The sequence below is a fragment of the Phocoena phocoena genome, chromosome 1 (assembly GCF_963924675.1).
Source record: "Phocoena phocoena chromosome 1, mPhoPho1.1, whole genome shotgun sequence".
Taxonomy (NCBI): Eukaryota; Metazoa; Chordata; class Mammalia; order Artiodactyla; family Phocoenidae; genus Phocoena; species Phocoena phocoena.
The window spans coordinates 161,451,339-161,472,154 of NC_089219.1; the positions used below are offsets into that span (position 1 = coordinate 161,451,339).

The 20,816-nt window shown below is 47.4% G+C and overlaps 1 protein-coding gene across 1 annotated transcript in view; it reads left to right on the forward strand.

The window, feature by feature from the left end:
• Window positions 1-20,816, forward strand: part of KIF26B (kinesin family member 26B) — a 482,574-nt gene that overhangs the window by 444,307 nt on the left and 17,451 nt on the right. Inside the window, exons 11-12 of the mRNA XM_065879753.1 lie at window positions 14,843-15,005; window positions 16,014-19,431. Coding sequence (XP_065735825.1) covers window positions 14,843-15,005; window positions 16,014-19,431 — 3,581 coding nt within the window. The remainder of the gene's footprint in view (window positions 1-14,842; window positions 15,006-16,013; window positions 19,432-20,816) is intronic.

Sequence of the window (20,816 nt, forward strand, 5' to 3'; positions counted from 1 at the left end):
TCTCAAATCCAGTTGATGACAGGCAGCAAGAGAACTGCTTACTCCCTGATGAAGTCTGTTTTTATTTAACATAAGCTTTATCACAACGGTTTTGTAGTTCAGTTACTCCAGCTCTACATGTGTAAATTTTGCTGATTTTGACAATTATGGTTTGTATTTCTCTGGGTATAAATAGAACTGTCTTTGAGCACAGTTACGAATTATGTATGTGCAATAACCTGTCAGTTGCCTTTCAGCACAAGTCTCTCCATTCGGTAGGAACGTTATGTCTTAACATGTGAACTCTGTTCACTGCATGTATCAAACACGTTGCAAGATGGGACCATGGAAGTAAAGAGTGAAGCTCTGCCCAACTCTTCCCATCTCATGTTTTAAAGTCCTAATAATAATACTTCGGTTTTTTTTTAAAAAAAGGAAAATCCAGGAGAAAATAAACCAGATGGATGCAGGATAATAGGCATAAACTGCGACTCTTCTGGGCAAACCAGCACCTATGTCCAGCCTAATTACAGCCCTACAGACCAGGGGACATGTCTCATTTGTGTTTGCAATTCCAGAGCCAGCAGAGGGCCTCCCTGTATCCTAGGTTCTTTTTTTTTTTTATTGGCCGTGCTGCATGGAAGTGCAGAGTCTTCACCACTGGACTGCCAGGGAAGTCCCTATCCTGTGTTCTTAATACATGCTTGTTGGGTAAACTACCCAAAATAGCACATTTGTTTGCCTAAGACTTTCTGTGTATTAGTACAAAGGAATGAGGATGGGCAGTTTCTTTGTAACAAGACCCTCCAACATCCCAGCACACAGGGAGCTGCTTCCTCTGCTAAGACTTAACTGCAAGCAGATGACTCCTTATTGCTATTTTGGAACATCTTTTCTACAAGCCAAATGTATTGAACTCTGCAAGTTGGCTTTTTCAGTTCTTTTAACTCATACACCCTGTGAAACCTAACGTGTTTTTGCTTTTGAGACCTTCATGCTGTGTGGTATCAATCTAAGAAGAGTCCTGGGGTCGTAACAGAGACAACAATTGGCAGACTGACCTCACTTGACTTGGTCAGAGTCGTGACTGAAATCGAGGGCGTATCAGCGGTTCTGACTGTTCCTCTTTGCGGAACGTTGTTGTACACGTTTCTCAAGACAGGCCTGACAGTGACCTTGGTGTGAATGTCTTTTCTGTGATCTACCGTTGATGACTGTGAGCTGTGCATGCCTGAGTAGGCCGTGGCTTGTGTTCTAGAACACTTAGAGCGTCCGGAAGAGTCTCTCTTGCTGTACATCGGTGAGATTGTGAGTCTTGTACTGAGCACTTGACACCCGTTCTAATCCAAGGCAGTGTCATCTACCTTGGTTTTATTCTGACCATGGCTCCTATGAGGTAAAAAAAAAGGTAACGCTTTGGAAGTTATGGAGGTAGGAAGCTGAGGGAGACTTCTTTTGATGGAGAAGTACCCACTAGACAGTTATTTAAATATTTATAGAAAGGCAACTCTCTGCTGTGCACTGTGTTAGACATGATCTCTGCCCATCTTATGCAGTTCTCCAAAAAAGCAGCCATCATTAGTGGCATTTGGACCATCCATCTAACCTGACCCACCAGGAGCCTTTCATAGCACTTTGGGAAAGCACTGAGATGTTTTGAAAATTAAAAACGTGAGGTCAGGGGGCAAAGAAGTGTCACAGGAAGTTGTGATTGATTCCTAATTTACAAGCCTCTTGTCACTGGCAGGACTTTGAGAAAGAGCTCAGTCAGGGATCTTGCAGGGATGACAGTGAATAGACTAAACTCAAACCACATTTATCCCATGTAAGGAATGAATAGCTGTTTGTGATTGAACTTACCAACTTAAAAGATTCAGAATTTGTGCTGCAGTAGCCCTTTTTTTTAAAAAACAAAATAAGTATCACTAGAAAACTCAAATGTTTCTTAATTCTTTTTCAAAAAATGCATAATTCTTTCATGTTTTTCATGTCATTCCCCAATAAGATTTCATGTATGAATTATGGCCTCTGTGTAACATCTTTCCTCAGACTTGGACCAGTAATGGAAACCATTCTTAAACTTAATTTCCTTTTAATTCCTTCCAATTACTAGGCACTGGTCTTTGTGCCAAGAGCCAATCCAGTTGGTACATTTTGTAAAGAGTGTGGAGTCATGTTTCTTTAAACCACACGTGATACCCAGAAGGCATTCTAACAGAGTTACCCTCATCAACGTCCTTAGAGTAAGTTATTCTTGATTTCAAAAGAAGTTTATCCCCAGGCAGTCCTTGGCACATGTGCTTAACAATAGTCTTTCAGGTTTTCCCCATCTGCTGACTGGTTAGTGGCCTGCAAGTAACAAGGACCGTATTGGATAAGTATCTTAAGCACAAAATAGCATAAGAAATCTTTGGTAACTCTTATCGGCAGGCTTATCGTAGGAACACCAAATATTGGAAGGCTTTTGAACCACAGATGCCAAAGAAAAATGTTAGTTAAAATCTAAGACTGATAAAGCGTTACCAAAAAATGATGCTTTTGTACATCAAAGGACACTATCAAGAGATTGAAAAACAACGCACGGGATGGGAGAAAATATTTGCAAATCATATGTCTAATTTAGGATTAATATCCAGAGTATATAAAGAATTCCTACCGTTCAACAGCAAAAATCCAATTCAATTCAAAAACGGGCAAGAGACTTGAATAGATATTTCTCCAAAGAAGATATTACAAATGGCCAATAAACACATGAAAAGATGCTCTACATCATTAGTCGTTAGAGAAGTGCAAAGAAAACCCCAATGAAATATCACTTCACATCTGTTAGAAAGGCTGTTATCAAAAAATGGACTATCAGTATTGGCAAGGACGTGGAGAAATTGGAACCTTTGTGCACTGCTGGGGGAAATGTAAAATGGTACAGCCACTGTGGAAAACAGTTTGACAGTTCCTCAAAAAGTTAAATATAGAATTGCCATGTTATCCAGCACTTCCACTCCTATTTCCATAGACAAGAGTAAATAAAGTAAAGGTCATTCCAGGCCGAAACCTGGGATGAACACAGAAGCAGGAGAGGCACAAAAGTCCACACTTGTTCAGGGAGTAATGACTAGAGTGGGACGGCTAGAGTCCACAGTGCAGAAAGGCACCTCAGGGTATTCTGCAGCTTCTTCCTTACTAGGCTGCCCAAATCCAGCTTCAAAACCACCAGTTTGTCTTTATTGTCATCTTTTATATGGTAAGGAGGAAGCCTCCTAGACTATCAGTCAATGAAGTAGCAAACGGATCAGAACTATGGTCATGCTAGCGCACAGCCCACAGGGTGAGCACCCAAGGGCTCTCATCTCGGTGAGTAATGGACTTTGTGGCAATGATGCTTCACTCCTGCTCCTGGAACCACTTTCAGTATCCCCCACCTGAGACTTGGAAAGGCCACTGGTTAGGAGTAGGGAGCAAAGTTTGGAAGCAGAGGGCACAAATAGCTCATCCTGACGTTGACAATCAGAATCTTGTTTTAAGCTCCATGCTGCTGCCTTCAAAGAAAAGCCATTGCACAGGAAGAGATATGAGCTTGAGATCACAGGAAGGACACATTGAATCATCTAATCCATCCTCCCAACTGGTCTGAATCCTTCCCGACAGGGGGATATCCTGTACCACTGGCTTCACGTAATGAGTCAGCTTCATGTCGCCTCTCTTGGAAGGTTGTTCTACAGCGCAAGGGGTGCCCACTGATATGCAGTCTGACGGGCAGAGAGAGATTAGACTTCCCTTTCTTTTGTGTGCTCAAGGTCAGAATACAGTCAAGTGAATGCAAATGAAATGACTGCTAGGGCTCCTATTTGCCTTTTCTCTGTTTATTTTATTTTGATAGAGAGAAAGCATGGAATTGGCTCAATTGAACTCTGGAGACTGGAAATAGTCACGATTGTAATGCAGTGTAATCGTCAAGCCCAGACTCCTTGTCTAATGTTATTTAACTTCTTTTTGGCCTTCCCAAGGAATGTGGTAGAAGAGGGGTCATCTGGGTTTCCAGTGTTGGAAAATAAAAGCCCTCTAATTCACCTAGTAGCCACATTGCTCTGTCATCTTAGTGTTTTGCTTAGAGAGTAGGTTAAAAAAGTAGATGAGACCCTTCCAGATGTTTCCCTGCCTTTTTTTGGTAAACACATTTCTTTTGAAAGAACTCTAAATACATTTGCAGATTTTCAAAGCCCAGTTTCTGCACAGCTCTAATAACCCTGAAGGGTGACCACAGACTGAGCTATAGAAAGAGGCACCATCGAAATGCCACATCAGACATAAGCTTCATGTAAGCTTCTTACCTGAAGTAAACAGTAAAACTCATGAAAAACCATAGGAAGGTTCTAAAGCTATAAGTTTATCACTAAGGCGATATAGGAGGCTTGGGGATGGTGTCGTGGGAAAGCAGTGGGGAAGATTTGAGTTCAGGTGCTAGGCGAAAATAGGATTTTATTATATCAAGAATTCCATTTGCAACTTTCATTTTCTTCTTGAGAATTCTTTGAGAATCCACGGAGAAGGAGGGCTGAGCAGAAATCAGGGCAGAAGCTCTGGGTTACCATGACAACATGACTCTTGACTCCATCTCTGTCACCCATCAGTGCCTTTCGGATTACTGTAGAGATCTCTGACATTGGAATTAACACATGCTCCTAAACCTGAGGATGATTTAAAGCTGAAGAATAGCAAAGTTTCTAAATAGTACAATGAGCTCATCTTTACTCAGAAGATGTGTAATTCTCATAATGCAACATAATTGAGGTATTTCCTTATCCCTCCCCCAGTAAAGCTGTCATAGACCACTGCAAAGGCTCTATAAAAAGTGACAAGGCTATAGAAATGTCTGTTGCAAAACATCGTAATTAATCGTAATGGCTTGGGCCAAATAAATTCTTAAAAGGAAGTAAAACTTCAGATAATGTGTAAAATGTCAGAGTAGTATTTACATTCTAAATTGCAGTAACAATCTATACATTATTATTACTCCTAATCTGGTCCTGCAGATGGATTAAAAACTGAGCATGTATCTGTACAGACCAGTCTTCAGAGTTCACTAAATGCTTAATGAACCATTAAGCACCCCTTTATAGTATCTCAAACTTCATTAGCATACTCAATTATTGGTAGCCTGTTAATTCAGGGGAAACCTATGGACCTATTATTTTCTATTTGTCCATAAGGGCTACTGAGTTGCCTTCTAAGTTATTGTTTTTGTTTTGTTTTGTTTTTCATCAAAGGGATGACATTCCTAGCTCTTGATTATGCTAACGTAAGTAAAACTAACTAGAGGATCTTTCCCTTTCTGTCCCGGAGCTAATAAGTCATGAACATTGTTTGAATTACTGTGAAGAAAGATCAAAATAAAAAGAAAGATCAAAATAAAAGCATAGCTCTTGCCCTCAAGGACCTTGCTGAAAAGAGCTACCTGGAATTAACCAAACTGTGAGGTTTGAGGGCACAGTCCTTGGACTGCCAAGTCTGCCCAAGACTTCTGACACCAACTGCAAGGAGTTAGGGTCCAACTACAAAATTAGAGGAAGAATCCAGAGAAGACTACTCTCACTTCTGACACCAGCTACAAGTTTAGAGGGTTCCCAAAATCACCTTCAGGTTTGGTAATTCACTAGAAGGACTCAGAGACTCACTGAAAGTACTCACAGCTACGTCTTATTATAGAGAAAGGATCCAGATTAAAATCATCCAAAGGAAGAGATGCAGAGGGCAGAGTTTGGGAGGGTTCCAAACATGAAGCTTCCATTGTCTTCTGTGGAGACAGAGTGTGTTACCCTCCCATTGTCGATGTGTGACAATATACAGTGAGCTTTGCTGTGCAGAGTTTTAACTGGGGCTTCATTACGTAGACATGATTGATTGATTGATTTCCAACTTGGTTGAACTTGGTCTCTAGGTTGACACATGACCCAAAGCCACTGACCTAAATCACGTAGTTGATCTTTCTGGCATGGCCACCTCCTACCCTAAGACTATTGAGTGTGGCCCTATGATCTCCTGTGGCCAGTCCCCACCCTACACAAAGATACCCCCAGCAGATACAATACAGATTACTTCCCAGAAGCTGAGGGCAAAGGCTAGAGCTCTTCGAGCAAGGCCATATTCTTGACTATACAGGAGTCAAGACAAGTCTGAGTGAAGAGGAAGTACTAAATTATGTGGTAGGTAGAGAGGGGCTTAGTGGAGCTTGGATGACCAACCAACTATTTGAAGAGCAATGGAAGCAACATGGACTATTCCCAAGCAAGAGAACTTTTAAGGAGGACCTGATAAATGTCTTTCAAAATGTGAAGGGCCAGTGTGTGCAAAAGGGTTATTCTTTTTGTACACCCTGTGTGCCCCTAGAAAACAGAGTTGAGTGTCTGTGGGTTAGAAGTATAAGGAAGATATAAGTTCAATATAAGAAAGAGCTTTCTAATAATTGAGGCTATTCAAAAATATTACACAGGCTGCCTGGGAGATGGTAAGTTTTCAGTCATTAAGAATATTCTGGCTGAAAGCAGATCACCTGTAACAGTGGCAGTCCTGTTTTAGTAAATGCAGTGACCCCTAAGAATCCTTTCAACTCTAATACTCTTGGTTCTAAAAAATTATTTTTCTATTTTTTCTTTTATTCTCAATTAAGAATTTTTATTGAAGTATAAATGACATGACATTATATTAGTTTCAGGTGTACAACATAATGATTCAATATTTGTATATATTGCAAAATGATCACCATAATAATTCTAGTTAACATCTGCCACCATAAGTTAAAAAATGTTTTTTTCTTGTGATAAGAACTTTTAATATTTACTCTCAGCAACTTTCAAATATGCAATACAGTATTATTACTAATTATAGTCACTGTGCCATACATTACATCCCCATAACTTATTTATTTTATAACTGGAAGTTTGTACCTATCTTTCAACCTTGTACCGTAGAATCAGTGGACTTTCTATATTGTGATTCTAATTACATGAATTATCTTTAAGATGTCTTATGTTATTATACCTGAGTGCTACAGCCTTCAAATGAATGTACGTTTTCCTGAGCAGAACTTAGATCTAGAATACCAAGAGTAATTCACATTCTAGTAATTGAGTGATCAACGACTAGACCAGGATGGAAATTTTTTCTTGCTCTAGATAAGAAGGAATGAATTGTTAAACAAAAGAATAATATAAGAAAGTTTTCATGAAACACATTTAATGTATATAAGTGAACCCGTATTTTATAGCCACTTCAATAATTGCAAATGTATCTCAAGTGAGATCAAAGCAGATTAATTAGGATTTTAACTTGAAACCTTCTGTCAGCTATAAACTCAAGTTACATTATAAACTTCTTTTGAAATATTCTGAGTCTATTCCCTGTTTACAGCTGGTCTTTCTCATGAAGTGAGCTGAATTAATGTGAATTTTATCTTATTCAGATAAACAGAACACTGATATCCAAGATCAAATGGATTCATGTAGCCCAAATTTCCTTAGATTTCATCTTCCTATGGGTACAGGGGTAAATGAGTAAAGTCATAACTCAGACTTCCTTGGCCCCCAACCCGTCCCTACAGTTTAAACCCTCTAGTTTATGTAAACTGTCTTTCTATCCAGATCCTTTCCGATGTCCCTTAGGGAGCTCTCGTGAATGCTCAACATGTAGTCCTGCTGGGGGCAACTCCTGCTTCACCTAGAATAGAGGCCCCTGTTGGGCACCATCACCACTCTCCTGCCTCCCACTGGGTACAGCCACCAAAGTTGTCAAGCCACCATGGTGCCAGCCCTGGATAAACAGGATGGCATGGGGAGAACGCATCTCTCCCATGTATTGCCCTGCATCAGAGGTGTCCCCAAATGGTGCTGTTTGTGCTAAGGGTTCTATAGTCTTTACTAAAGAGCTCCATGAGAGAGAACAGTTAGGTTAACCTTGACCACTCGTAGGACCTCCACCAAGAGGTGGTCTTGGGTTGGGTAAGGCGTGAACTCATACCAGGTAGCATATCAGTCAGATCACAAAGGCTGGTCCTTCGGCTGGCAGTGGGTGGTTCTCTTCCGGGTCCTCTTCTAAGCTGTCCTCTGATGAGCTGTCTCATCACCTCCCACGCTGCTGCATGCCAGTGCTGGCAGAGGCACCTCCAACACACGTGCCAGACACAGGCAGCTATTTTCGCCAGTACTTTATTCTGCAAGCCAGAGTTACTCTCATTGGAAGACCTGAGAACCATGCTTCTCTATCAGGGTTGCCAGGATTACGCACCCTCCTTCCCAGCATCCCACAGCACAGACCTGCTTATGCCATTTGCAGTACAAATGGAGTAATATCTGAAGCTGAGCAGAAAGCCCTTTAACTTCATGAACTCCTTTTGAAAAAGCCATTAGGATAGCTTGGCCTGTACCAAGGTTTGGGCTGTTCTCTAGTACCAGAAACCAGAAAATTCATGTTCTAAAATGTTGGCATCCTTGAGGGGAACATTGCTGAGAAAAGGCCACTCCTGCAGAGCAGACAGCTTCCCAAGCAAGGAGCCGTGTAATGTCTTCTCCCAAACATGTGAATGTCTGTGACACAATCATGAACAGGGCACCACCAATCCCTTACAAATAAATAAACGCAAGGGAAGTGATTTTTCCCTTGTGGATGTATGTATTTCAGTGTCACAACTCAGTAGTGTCACAAGTAAACATACTTGCTTGGGACCTAGAAGACAGACAGAGGCATGAGAGTTCGCCCTCACCCAGGGGCCCTGGTGACTCAGTCTGCCCTCTGCACAATGCTTTCTAATGAGAGAGAAAGAACCGCACTGATCTTGCACACCTTGGCCAGGAGCAATGGGCCATAGATGCTGGTGTCTTAGGACCCTTGTCCCCAGACCTTGGGCTGGTCTCCAGAGGACAATGGTGACCCTTCAGGCAATAGTCTAAGAGGATGTTCACAGACCAATAGGATGTGAATGGAAGGAGACAGGGTCAGTGGGAGAAAGGGTGTAGAGTAGCGAAAAACTAGGCCGAGTTCATGATTTTAGCCTAGCTCTGGTCCTTCTTTTCCTTTCTGTTCTTTGTTCCTTTTCACTCTCCTCTCCCCTGGTGATCAGTGGGTAGATGCAGGGGCCTGGTGTTGGGGGGCTAAGGCTGGGAGATCAGAACTCTTAGAGCTGGCTCGATCCCTGGCAACTCTTGCCCAGCATCTCAAGCTCTCTGTCTGGGGCTCTACAATACAGTCTGGCAGTTCACAGGTAAAGTGGGTAGAAAATGGGATAGGTACGAGAATGCAGTGTAGTTCCAGGGTCATATCCTTAACCATGTGAGCGATACCAACATTTTCTTGGCATGTAAACATTGGTTGTTATCTTGATCTGAATACCTGACACCTGTAAGAATTCAGTGTGTGGTTTCCCTTCTTGAATGCCAATGGTGCATTGCTTAAAAATAAACAAGCCCTGTCTCCCTTTTCTAAAAAAGAGCATGCTTGTGTGTATGCCTGGGTGGACGCATGTGTGTGTGTTTATGATTTATACGTCTGCTGCCCACAGGAATCCTTCTCTTGCAAATTGTTCTGGAGATTAATTAGTTTTCTAGATTAACTAAGCTCCTTTCCTTTCATTTTATTAAGAATTAACAGAACTCATCTTGCTTTCTTCTGTGCCCTCATTGTTTTTGCATTAAAGGAGGCACATTTTTGACAACAGACCCATGTCTGTAAGTGGACATTTATGGTTCTCTCTCCCAAGAAGCAGGCCTTGAGGAAGAGCCATCCCATGGTGCCGTAATTGGGTTGCCCGACCTGGCGATTCAGAGCTCACTACTTTTTTCTCCTTCAAAAGAACGTGGTCCGTAGACGCCTTTCTTTCTACTTCCAGAGTTCTTTACCTCCTTCCTGGGGAAGAAATATATTTAACAGCTCTCATGAAAGGAATGGCTTTTTTCTTATGAAATTACCTGGCCAACATTGCAAATGTGTGACTTTGGACATCTCATTTCACTGGTGGCCCGGTACCAGATTACCAGTTGAGAGAGTTTCCCAGCTCTCGGGGTCAGAGAACAAGGAGCTAGAGATTCCAGACTGTCCTTTCAGAAAGGAATTTAGAATTCTGTTGGGTGTTTTGGGGACCTCAAGCTCATACATCCCTGGATGCCTGCTATGTAGGAGAATCTCAGCCAAGGAGACGGAACCACACTATAACCATCAAGGTCTGGGTGTTCTCTAGCCATCAGGGAGTTAACAGTGATGGTGGAGACACCCCGCAGCCTTGAGGGTCTTTCCTTAGCATGTGCTGTTTCAGATTTGTTCTTCTGTCGTTAGCTTTAATGGATGGTATGTGTGTTTACATATGTGTCTCCCTCCCTGGATAGTGGGCTTCTTGAGGTCCTCTAGGCTCTCTGCCTTGCACGTTCTCAGCGTCTGCAGGGTGGCTTCCTGATGGTCGGAACTCACCAAATGCTTCTTGAGTGAGCCACTATGGACATTCATGAGTTAACAAGTTGAAGGAGGGTGAGCAACCTCACAGCCCCCTTGAGAAGGACAGGCTCTGCATCACATAGGAAATGACTGGGGCAGTTACTGGTAGCTGTGTCCTGATGGTCAAGTGATTTCTAAAGCCAGCATTTGTTCCTCTGCCTGTTTCCATGCTGCTGACTTTAAAAGCTCTCCCTTCATGAAACATCTGAACTGAGAGAAAGACAACACAGACAACTATCAAATCAGAACAAGATTATTGAATAGTAAGGAAATTAAGACACACCTTTGCGCTCTGGTGTGTAACTCTTTGGCACTCTGTATAAAATGAAACCACCTTATGTCATTACTCTATAGCACGCGTCAATGGACTTTTTCTGTAAGGGACCAGATAGCAAATATCTGTGGCTTTAGGGGGCCATATGGACTCTGTCACAACTACTCACCTCTGCTGTTGTAGCATGAAAGCAGCCAGAGACAATATGTTAAAAAATTGGTGTGGCTGTGTCCCAATAAAACTTTGTTTACAAATACAGGCAGCGGGTCAGATTTGGCCTACAGGCCTTAGTTTGTCAGCCCCTGTCCTAGAGTACTACATTCTCTTTCATTCTCTTGTAAAATTAATATTATTAATTAAAATTTACTCATTATGCCATTTTTTGGTGTCTTCTTGCTCTAATAAAAGGTTGACTTATTTTAAAAAGTAAGACATTTTTCCAAAAATCATTTTAAAAGGTGTGTACCATTGGGGTGGGAGGGAGGGGGAATATGTGTGCATAGAACATGGCTGCCTGAAAAAACGGCATGGTTCTTCCCAGACCCCAGTCAGCTCTGCTCCGTCACCAGTGCTTTCCTCTCCCACCCAACCTATCTCTCCCACACGGCCCCCGAGTCTAAATCCTCGTCCAGCCCGGCCCTGAGGCTCAGTGGCAAGCAGCTCTGCACCTGTGCTCTCCTCTTCCTCTAGCCTCAGTCTGCGTGCAGAGTGCAAACTGAGTTTGTGCTGACCACTGCCCTAGAAACTCTTTTGAACCTTTTTAGTTTCCTCCCAAAGACACTGAGTTAAACCTACAGTTTGCAGCCTTTAGTACCTTGTCCGTTCTTTCACCTTCCCTCCCCAACTTAATTGTCTTTGTTCCAAGTTAAAGGATCATGAAGAGGTGGAAAAAAACCAAAGCTTTATAGCCACCATCTTTCACTCCCATAAGGTATGTTTTAGAGTCTAGAGAGGCCCACATGAAACAGTCTTGCCGGCAGTTTTACTGGCTTTCCAAAGGAGAGCTAAAATGCTGGTTGCCAAGCAACACACATGCCCTGGCTTCTTCCAACAATGTGGACTTAAAAAAATAAAACTGTCCTATGATTGACTCATGAATGGGGAAACATGTGGAAATACACAGGGCAAACAATTTGATATAACAGTGCTATATCTGTTTATTCTGTCTTTGGTATCGTTTCCTGAAGACTTTACGGGGTCACATGGAGAAATAAGTGGGGTGTACCTTCAGCAGGGTGCAACTGATGAACAAGACGTATCATTAGGAAAGTCATCGTACCGTCGGTCCTTGGAATCATTTGCAGATTCCATGTTGTGAATTATGTTCAAAATCCATACTTTTACCATAATTTGCAGACATGCTTAGTAGCAAAAACTCTGAGCCACCCAATGCACATGTTCCCAGCTGAAACTGGACAAGGCAACAGCCCTGCCTTCTTGTTTCACTGCTCTTCATGCGAACAAGGGTCCTTTTTGCAGTCTATTTAGGGACACATGTTTTTAGTATTTCTGTGCTTTTTTCGTGATCTCACTGTTTAAAGTAGGCCCCTAGGTGTAGTGCTGCAGCGCTGTCTAGTGTTCTTTAGTGCAAGAAGGCTGTGATGTACCTTACAGAGAAAATATATGTGTTAGAGAAGTTTCATTCAGATATATTATAGTGCTGTTGGTGTGAGTTCAGTGTTAATGAATCAACAATATGGCACATCCAGAAAAAGGAAGAGGAAATTCACCGATGTATATCAGACTGCTCTGGAAAGTACTCAGGTTACGTCTAAAGTGCATAATGAAGCTGTAGAAACGGGCTGTATTTGTGGATTCACAATATGACCAGTTTCTTTTTAAAAAGCATAGTGGAAAATACCATAAGGCTTAAAGCCCAAGAAATTTATGGTCATGTTACCCAGGGTCAGGGAAATGTTCAACCCTTCTCAGCTCGTGTTTTATTATATAGAAAGTACATATTATTCATTATTTATAAGAAATAGAAATTAAGGTGTCTTTAAACAGATATGCACATAAAACAAGATTATGTATTGATCCATTGATGAAATATTGTGACCAGAGGATCTCAGGAACCTAAAATCATGTATTTCCTCTAGGAGCATGGCTCAGCATTCAGTAATTCAGTGTTCATGGAGACTTAACAAAAATAACTATCATGAATGATAAGAATTAACCATATATGATCACAACTTAACCCTAATAGAATCTATCTTCCACTTCCCATATGGAAGACAAAGTCCTAATCTCATCCAGGTGCAGTGTCTCTGCTGAGAATGTGTGCCAGGAATGGGACTTGACTTCCCCATCTGGTCATCAGCTCTGGTGATGTCCATGATATTCCTGACAGACATTTTGAAGGAAGTTAAATGTTTAGAGCCCGGAGCTAGGGCTGGAGGTCTCTTCCTCCACACCCCACTTACCTTTCTGTCCAAGTCAGTTCAGGCTGCTATAACAGAATACCATAGACTGAGGGGCTTAGGTAACAGTCATTTATTTCTCACAGTTCTGGAGGCTGGGAATCCAAGATTAAGGTGCTAGCGGATTTGTGTCTGGTGAGGGCCCGCTTCCTGGCTCACAGGCAGCTGTCTTCTCACTGTGTCCTCACATAGCAGAAGGGACAAGGAAACTCTCCAGGGTCTTTTTTATAAGGGCACTAATTCCACTCATGTGGGCTCCACCCTCATGACCTAATCACCTCCCCCAAGGTCCGACTTCCAGATACCATCACTTGGGGCGTTAGGTTTCAACACATGAATTTGGAGGACACATAAACATTCAGTCCATAGCACTCTCCTTCCATCACTTTTATCACTGATTATTTTGCTCGAAGTGAAACCCTGATATATTTTTAAATTGCCCTGGCACTGAGCCTTAGTGAGCCCAGTATCCCTGAACTGACACCTTAATTGGTCCCAGACGGAAAGGGAAAACTATTGCTCTTACACCAGTCTTTCCTCCCTGAAGGCCTGATGCAGGTCACATGTGAAGTGGTTTCCTGTCTCCAAGGTCTAATCTCTGCTGACAGCGGCCTACATGTCACACTGAGTCTCCTGAGCTGGACAGTCTCTCTCCAGAGAGCTGAGTTGGCGGGGTGGGGGGGAAAGGAGGGGATGTCTGGCTAAGAGTCTGATGCGGACACGGGCGTGAGGACAAACCCCTCTCATCTGGCAAAATAAACTCAACACGGGGCATGGGAAGCAAAGAGTCTCCCTCAGCCTTTGGGATCAGGGGAGTCTCCAGAGATGAAGTGACATTTGGCAGCAGGTAAGATGATGACGTAAGCAGAAGCCTCTTAAAAGCAAGGCAGGAAGAATGTTGGGACAAGTATAGGAATGGAAAAACATGACCCGTTCCTCCAGACCACTTTTTAAAGAGCCTAGAAACACCATCTGTAAACTCCTGGGCCTCGTTATCACCCCTCAGGGCACTGGCCCCACGCAGCACCTGCAAAGTCCCCAGAGGAGTCCCTTCTAGAAAGTTCTGCTTTCTGTTGCTGATTGAGTGAGTGCTCGGGCCTATGTCTGTGTGTCCCCAGTAATAATCAGGAATATGAATACATTTTCCTTCATCACTACCGTGTGCAGATAGGGGTTAAGAGACAATGGCAATAAAGTGGGTGCAACTCCTTGGCAAAAGAAACCTTGTATGTATTACAAACCCAGAGATCTTCAATACAAGTTCACGGCTGGGGAACTGCTCTTTGTGGTGGGGATTGCCTGGTGCAGAAACTTGCAAAGAAGGGCCGGGTGTGCAGCTAGCACGCCGAATCACCGATCACAGAGCTGTTCTCTCTCCGTCCCTTCCTCTCATTTCTATTCCCAGGTCTCATTACGTGCAATGTCATATGCACACACGCCGACACACAGGAATACCCCATCACAGCCAGGACGGTGGTGCCAGGGGAGGTGTTTTGCATGAATTCCATCCTTGGGGTTGGAAGCACTTGCTCAGCTGTCAACTACAAATAGCCTCGTGTAGAAGATGCCATTTTAAAAACGGGGAAAAAAAAAAACCCACTGCCCACAACAAGCCACGTAGGGGCCTGAAGCCCTTCCCTGACAGCCAAAGTGAAGCACGGCCCGCTAATGCAGCCTTAATTCACTTTGTTGGCAGAGAAAGCAAGCTCACCATGCTACTGCGGGAGTCCCTGGGGAACGTGAACTGCCGCACGACCATGATCGCTCACATCTCGGCCGCCGCCGGGAACTATGCCGAAACCCTGTCCACCATCCAGCTTGCCTCGAGAGTGTTGAGGATGAAGAAGAAGAAAACGAAGGTAAGGAGCTTGCAGGGGTGCGGGTGGCTGAAGGAGCTTTCGTAGCCCTGCCCTGGAACTGAGTCAGAAAGAGTCAAATCAATATTTCGAATCCCCCAGCACCAGGGGCGTGGTGAGTGTGGCTGGCTGCCGCTGGCCCGGCTCAGCAACCACCTTGGGGCAGGAGCCCCTTCTGGCCGATACTGAAGTCACTTCCCCTCCGCACCGCTGGTGCTTTCCTCGGTCATCCAGCCTGGACGCCTAACAGGGAGTACTTGGTCCACTTTAGATAGTTTAAATGGATTGCTACTTTGAAAATGTTGAGAGGGACGGGAACTATTCATAGTTTATCTCTTGCCTACCTTGGTCCTTCAACTGACTGACCCCTCCTTGCTCAGGTGGCCCTACTTCCCTTGCATTTCCAGGAGGCATTCTCGGGCTGCTGGGTGTTGTCATGTTAATTCAATGGTTTCTGGTTGATGCAGAGTCTGCTAGAAACCACTGGGCTCGTTTTCTCAGGCCGAGGCAAAGCCAGGACAGTGGTGGTGTGACAAGAACGTTTGAGAAAATAATCATGATTGTGGTCACTCTGGTCCATAGCCAGCTGGTGATTTGTGGGGGGCTTTCCTTTTTGTATCTTTCTTTTTTTTTTTTGGTCAAAAACACATCTTTCCAGTGTTCCGTGGCACAAGTTGTCACAAATGGTTTGGGTGTGCCAACTGGTGACCCCTCCTCAGTCCTTAGGCAGTCAGATGGGACCTGGGCGGGTCACCCCATTTCATGAGCAGCCTCTGCTTCCCCAGTGCGCCTCACAGGGGTTATCCTTCGAGTATGAGGCCATGACGTGCATAGCTTGGGTGCCTGGCCTGGCACACCCCCGGTAACAGCCCAGAAGCAGGGAGGCCCACTGGGGTCTGGATGGCCTGTATAGAGCCAGTGGCCTCCACCAGTTGCCCCATGAAGTCAGGGTCCCTGGGAGGGCTGTCTTGGAAGGGCGGCCCACACTAACGGTTCCCCTCTCACTCACAGTACACGTCGAGCTCCTCCGGGGGAGAGAGCTCCTGTGAGGAAGGCAGAATGCGCAGGCCCACCCAGCTGAGACCCTTCCACGCCAGGGCCGCCGTGGAGTCAGACTTCCCGATCCCTCACCTGTCCAGCGACCCCGACTACTCCTCCAGCAGCGAGCAGTCCTGCGACACGGTCATCTACATTGGGCCAAATGGCACGGCCCTCTCTGACAAGGAGCTCACCGACAACGAGGGGCCTCCAGATTTTGTCCCTATCGTGCCGGCCCTGCAGAAGGCGGCCAGGGGTGACAGCCGGTCCACGGAGGCCGGAGAGGCCGCGGCCAGCAAATCGGAAAGGGACTGCTTGAAGTGCAACACGTTCGCCGAGCTGCAGGAGAGGCTAGATTGCATTGACGGCAGCGAGGAGTCCAGCACGTTCCCTTTCGAAGAGCTGCCGGCCCAGTTTGGGGCACAGCCTGCGAGCAAGAGTGTCCCGCTAAGCCAAACAGCTGGGGCAAGCCCACTCTGTGAGTCTGATAAGGAAGATGATGGGTCAGATGGCCAGCTGACAGCCAGAGAAGGCAGTGAGCCCCCGGGCTCCAAGGTGCAGGGGAATCACTCCCCGGTCCCTGCTGCATGGCTCACCAACAGCCCCACCCCTGCCTCACCCAGAAGCATCCCGGGCAGCAGCAGCCAGCACGGTTCTTCCCAGCTCGTGCAGAGCCCCAGCCTCCAGAGCAGCCGGGAAAGCCTGAACTCCTGTGGCTTTGTAGAAGGCAAGCCCAGGCCTATGGGCTCCCCCAGGCTGGGCATCGCCAGCCTGTCCAAGACCTCAGAGTACAAGCCGGCCAGCTCTCCTTCCCAGAGGTGCAAAGTCTACACCCAGAAGGGTGTCCTGCCTTCTCCCGCCCCCCTGCCCACCTTCAGCAAGGATGCGGGCGTGGTATCTAGTGAGTCCCTGCTGCAGCCCGAGGTACGTACCCCCCCGGTCGGAATGAGCCCCCAGGTTTTGAAGAAATCCATGTCTACCGGGAGTGAAGGGTTCCCAGAAACCCCTGTGGACGCCGAACATCAGGCAGCCCCTTCTGCAGATGCCAAGAGGGAGATACGGAGCACCACGATGGTGACGGTGCAGCAGCCCCTGGAGCTGAACGGTGAAGACGAGCTGGTGTTCACGCTGGTGGAGGAGCTGACCATCAGCGGGGTCCTGGGCGGCGGCCGCCCCACCAGCATCATCAGCTTCAACAGCGACTGCTCGGTGCAGGCCTTGGCCTCGGGCTCCAGGCCCGTCAGCATCATCGGCAGCGTCAGCGAGGACCTCGAGTGCTACTCAAACGTGGCTCCCGTCTCCGAGGTCAGCATCACGCAGTTCTTGCCCCTCCCGAAACTCAACCTGGATGAGAAGGCCCGGGAGACAGGGAGCAGGCGTTCCTCCATCAGCTCCTGGCTGAGTGAGATGAGCACAGGCAGTGACAGCGAGCCGCCCTGCCACAGTTTCATAGCCCAGACGTGTTTCGGGCACGGGGAAGCAATGGCAGATCCACCGGCCTCGGAGTTCGTCAGCGGCATGCAGGACACCGCTGTGGTGTGCCGAGAGAAACCCAAGGAGGGCCCCAACAGTTTGCTCATCTTGTCGGAAATGGGGGACGACTCCTTCAACAAAGCAACCCCCATCAAAGGCTGCAAGATATCCACGCTGGGCAAAGCCATGGTCACCATCTCTAATACGGCCAGCCTGAGCAACTGCGAAGGGTACATCCCCATGAAGACCAACATTACGGTTTACCCCTGCATCGCCGTGAGCCCCCGGAACGTCCAAGAGCCCGAGGCGTCCCTTGCCACCGTCAGCTCAGTCCCCAAAGCAGCCCGGTCTCAGGAGAGCAAGGAAAGTGGTGCAAAGAAAGAGATGAAATTTGAGGACCCCTGGCTGAAACGAGAAGAGGAGGTAAAAAAAGAGAATGCCTATCCCCACGAAGCAGGGATGAGGCACGAGACTGCCCCAGGCCCCCCAAAGCCCGAGGCCAGAGCGGAACAGGACAGGAAGGCCAGCCCCAGCGACGGGCTCAGCAGCAGCAGCGGTGAGGTATCTGCCTCCCCCGTGGCCGACAACTTCAGGAGGGTTGTGGACGGCTGTGAGACGGCCCTGCCCAGTGTGGCTGCCCAGAGCCCTGTGCATCTCAACAAAAGCCTGAAGTCCAGCAGCCTTCCCAGGGCTTTTCAGAAAGCCAGCCGGCAGGAGGAACCGGACAGCCTCTTCTCCCACTGCCCTGCCGAGACCAACGGCATCGGCCCGGCTTCCAGCACCCAGCCCTCCAAGGCCACCCTGGAGAGGAAGGTGGCGTCACCCAAGCACTGTGTCCTGGCTCGGCCCAAAGGGACTCCCCCGCTGCCCCCTGTCCGAAAGTCCAGCTTGGACCAGAAGAACCGGGCCAGCCCCCAGCACAGCGCCTGCAGCAGCAACTCCAGCAGCCCCTTGAACCAACCGGCGCCCTTCGCGGCCAGCTTCCCGGACGAGCCCAGCGGCAAGACGAAGGATGCCGGCGGCAGCTGCAGCAGCAAGCTCTTCGGTGCCAAATTGGAGCAGCTGGCCAGCAGGACCAACTCTCTCGGCAGGACAACAGTCAGCCACTACGAATGCCTCTCGCTGGAGAGGGCCGAGAGCCTGTCCTCCGTGAGCTCCAGGCTGCACGCGGGGAAGGACAGCACCATGCCCCGCACGGGGAGGAGCCCGGGCCGCAGCGCCGGGGCCTCGCCCACCAACCCGGGACCCGCGCAGTCGGCCGGGGCCTCGCCCAAGGCCAGCCAGTCCAAGATCTCCGCCGTGAGCAAGCTGCTCCTGGCCAGCCCCAAGGCCCGCAGCCTGTCCACCTCCACCACCAAGACCCTGAGCTTCTCCACCAAGTCCCTGCCGCAGGCGGTGGGCCAGAGCTCCGGCCCGCCCCCCGGCGGGAAGCACATGTCCTGGTCCACCCAATCGCTGAGCCGGAGCCGGGGCTCGGGCCTGGCGTCCAAGCTGCCGCTGCGGGCGGTGAACGGACGCATCTCGGAGCTGCTGCAGGGCGGCGCGGGGCCCCGGGGGCCGCCGGGGCGCGCGGGGCCCGAGGCGGAGGAGCGCGCGGCCACCGCCGACGAGCGCCCGCCACCCGCCGTCCCGCTGCCCTCGCCCTACAGCAAGATCACGCCGCCGCGCAGGCCCCACCGCTGCAGCAGCGGCCACGGCAGCGACAACAGCAGCGTGCTGAGCGGCGAGCTGCCGCCTGCCATGGGCAAGACGGCGCTCTTCTACCACAGCGGCGGCAGCAGCGGCTACGAGAGCATGATGCGCGACAGCGAGGCCACCGGCAGCGCGTCGTCCGCCCAGGACTCCATGAGCGAGAACAGCAGCTCCGTGGGCGGGCGCTGCCGCAGCCTCAAAGCCCCGAAGAAGCGTGCCAACTCAGGTAGGCTCGGGCCCGGGCATCGACGGGCGGAGGGCGGGCCCCAGGACTCGGGGATGGGTGCCCCTGTCCCCAACCGCCTGTCACCTGCTGGGGACAGAGCCACGGAGGGCTTCACTGTCACACCACAGGCAAGTGCAGACTCTGGAATGTTCCGGTCCAAATGTAGGGACTGTGGTCAATGCACATCATAAGCCATTTGTTTGCCTCAAATCAAAGAAACTAACCTCAAGGGACCCATGCAGTCATGTTGTAATTCTAGACGTTATGATGTAGATCGCCCCATTCACCCACCCCATCACGGATCGTGAAATACGATGAGGAGGTTGGCCTCCCAGCATGTTCAGGAGTCATCATGGCTGTCAGAATTTCGATGTCTTTATTTCCCAGGCGGTGTATGCGTCGGGCTTTGATCTATTCTGACGGTGCTCTACTTCAGACCCTCAGCCCTGAGTCTCAGCAGCAGACCTGGGAGCAGAACCCCCTGGATAAGACAAGTTGGAGAACAGAAATCCATTCAGTATAACATGACAGCTGTTGGGTCCTATTTTCAGGGTCAAGGGCATTCAAGTGTATTGATAGCAGTTACTAAAAATAGCAAAGAAGTTTACCTAAGCCAGAGCCTTTGACAAAAAAAAAAAAAAAAAAAAAAAAAATCTGGCCTTCCCCGTACTCGGTTGTTAAACCTTATTATTACAATCTACCCAGCCTTGGTCTTCAAAGTCCAGATTATCGTGTGACGTTTGCCATGTTCTCACATGAGTCTGAGTGTTACAGAGTGCTTTCACGTACTCTAATTTAGCATCTTGAATCTACCAATCCAATTTATTCTTTCAATAGCTTTACTCTTTTTTTGACTTGTATTGTTTGGTTTGGCTGTTACGCTGGAGTAAAGAGGAAGAAAAGCTAAACTTACCACTTGGAGAGTGGACCACAGGCTCTACACGTGTCCTTATTTGCTGCTGCCTCCTTTTGTAAATGCTGTTCTCGAGGGTCCCTTGTTAGGTTAGGCTGTTTGTGTAAAATCAAAGCACCCGTCTGGGTGCCAGAGATGGGATTTAATAGAGAGTGCCGAGGGCATCGGACTGCTGTGAGCAGCTGCCGTAGATCCCAGGCTCCATAATGGATACGGCAGTGGAGATATGCTCCTTGCAGGCTGGGTGACCTTGTCTCGCTTATTTACGATTATTATTAAGAAAAATGCGGGCTGTCAGACATGATCAGCATAAATCAAAAGCAACTTCTTTAAGAGAAGCCATAAAACTCCTCAAAGGAAACTCCTAGCTCGATGGCATGATTTTACAATTACTAGAGACATTTGGAACTGCAGAGGAGACAGGCAATTAGCTGTTAGTGGAGGTTGTTTTAATGCTTTGGTTATTTCCTTA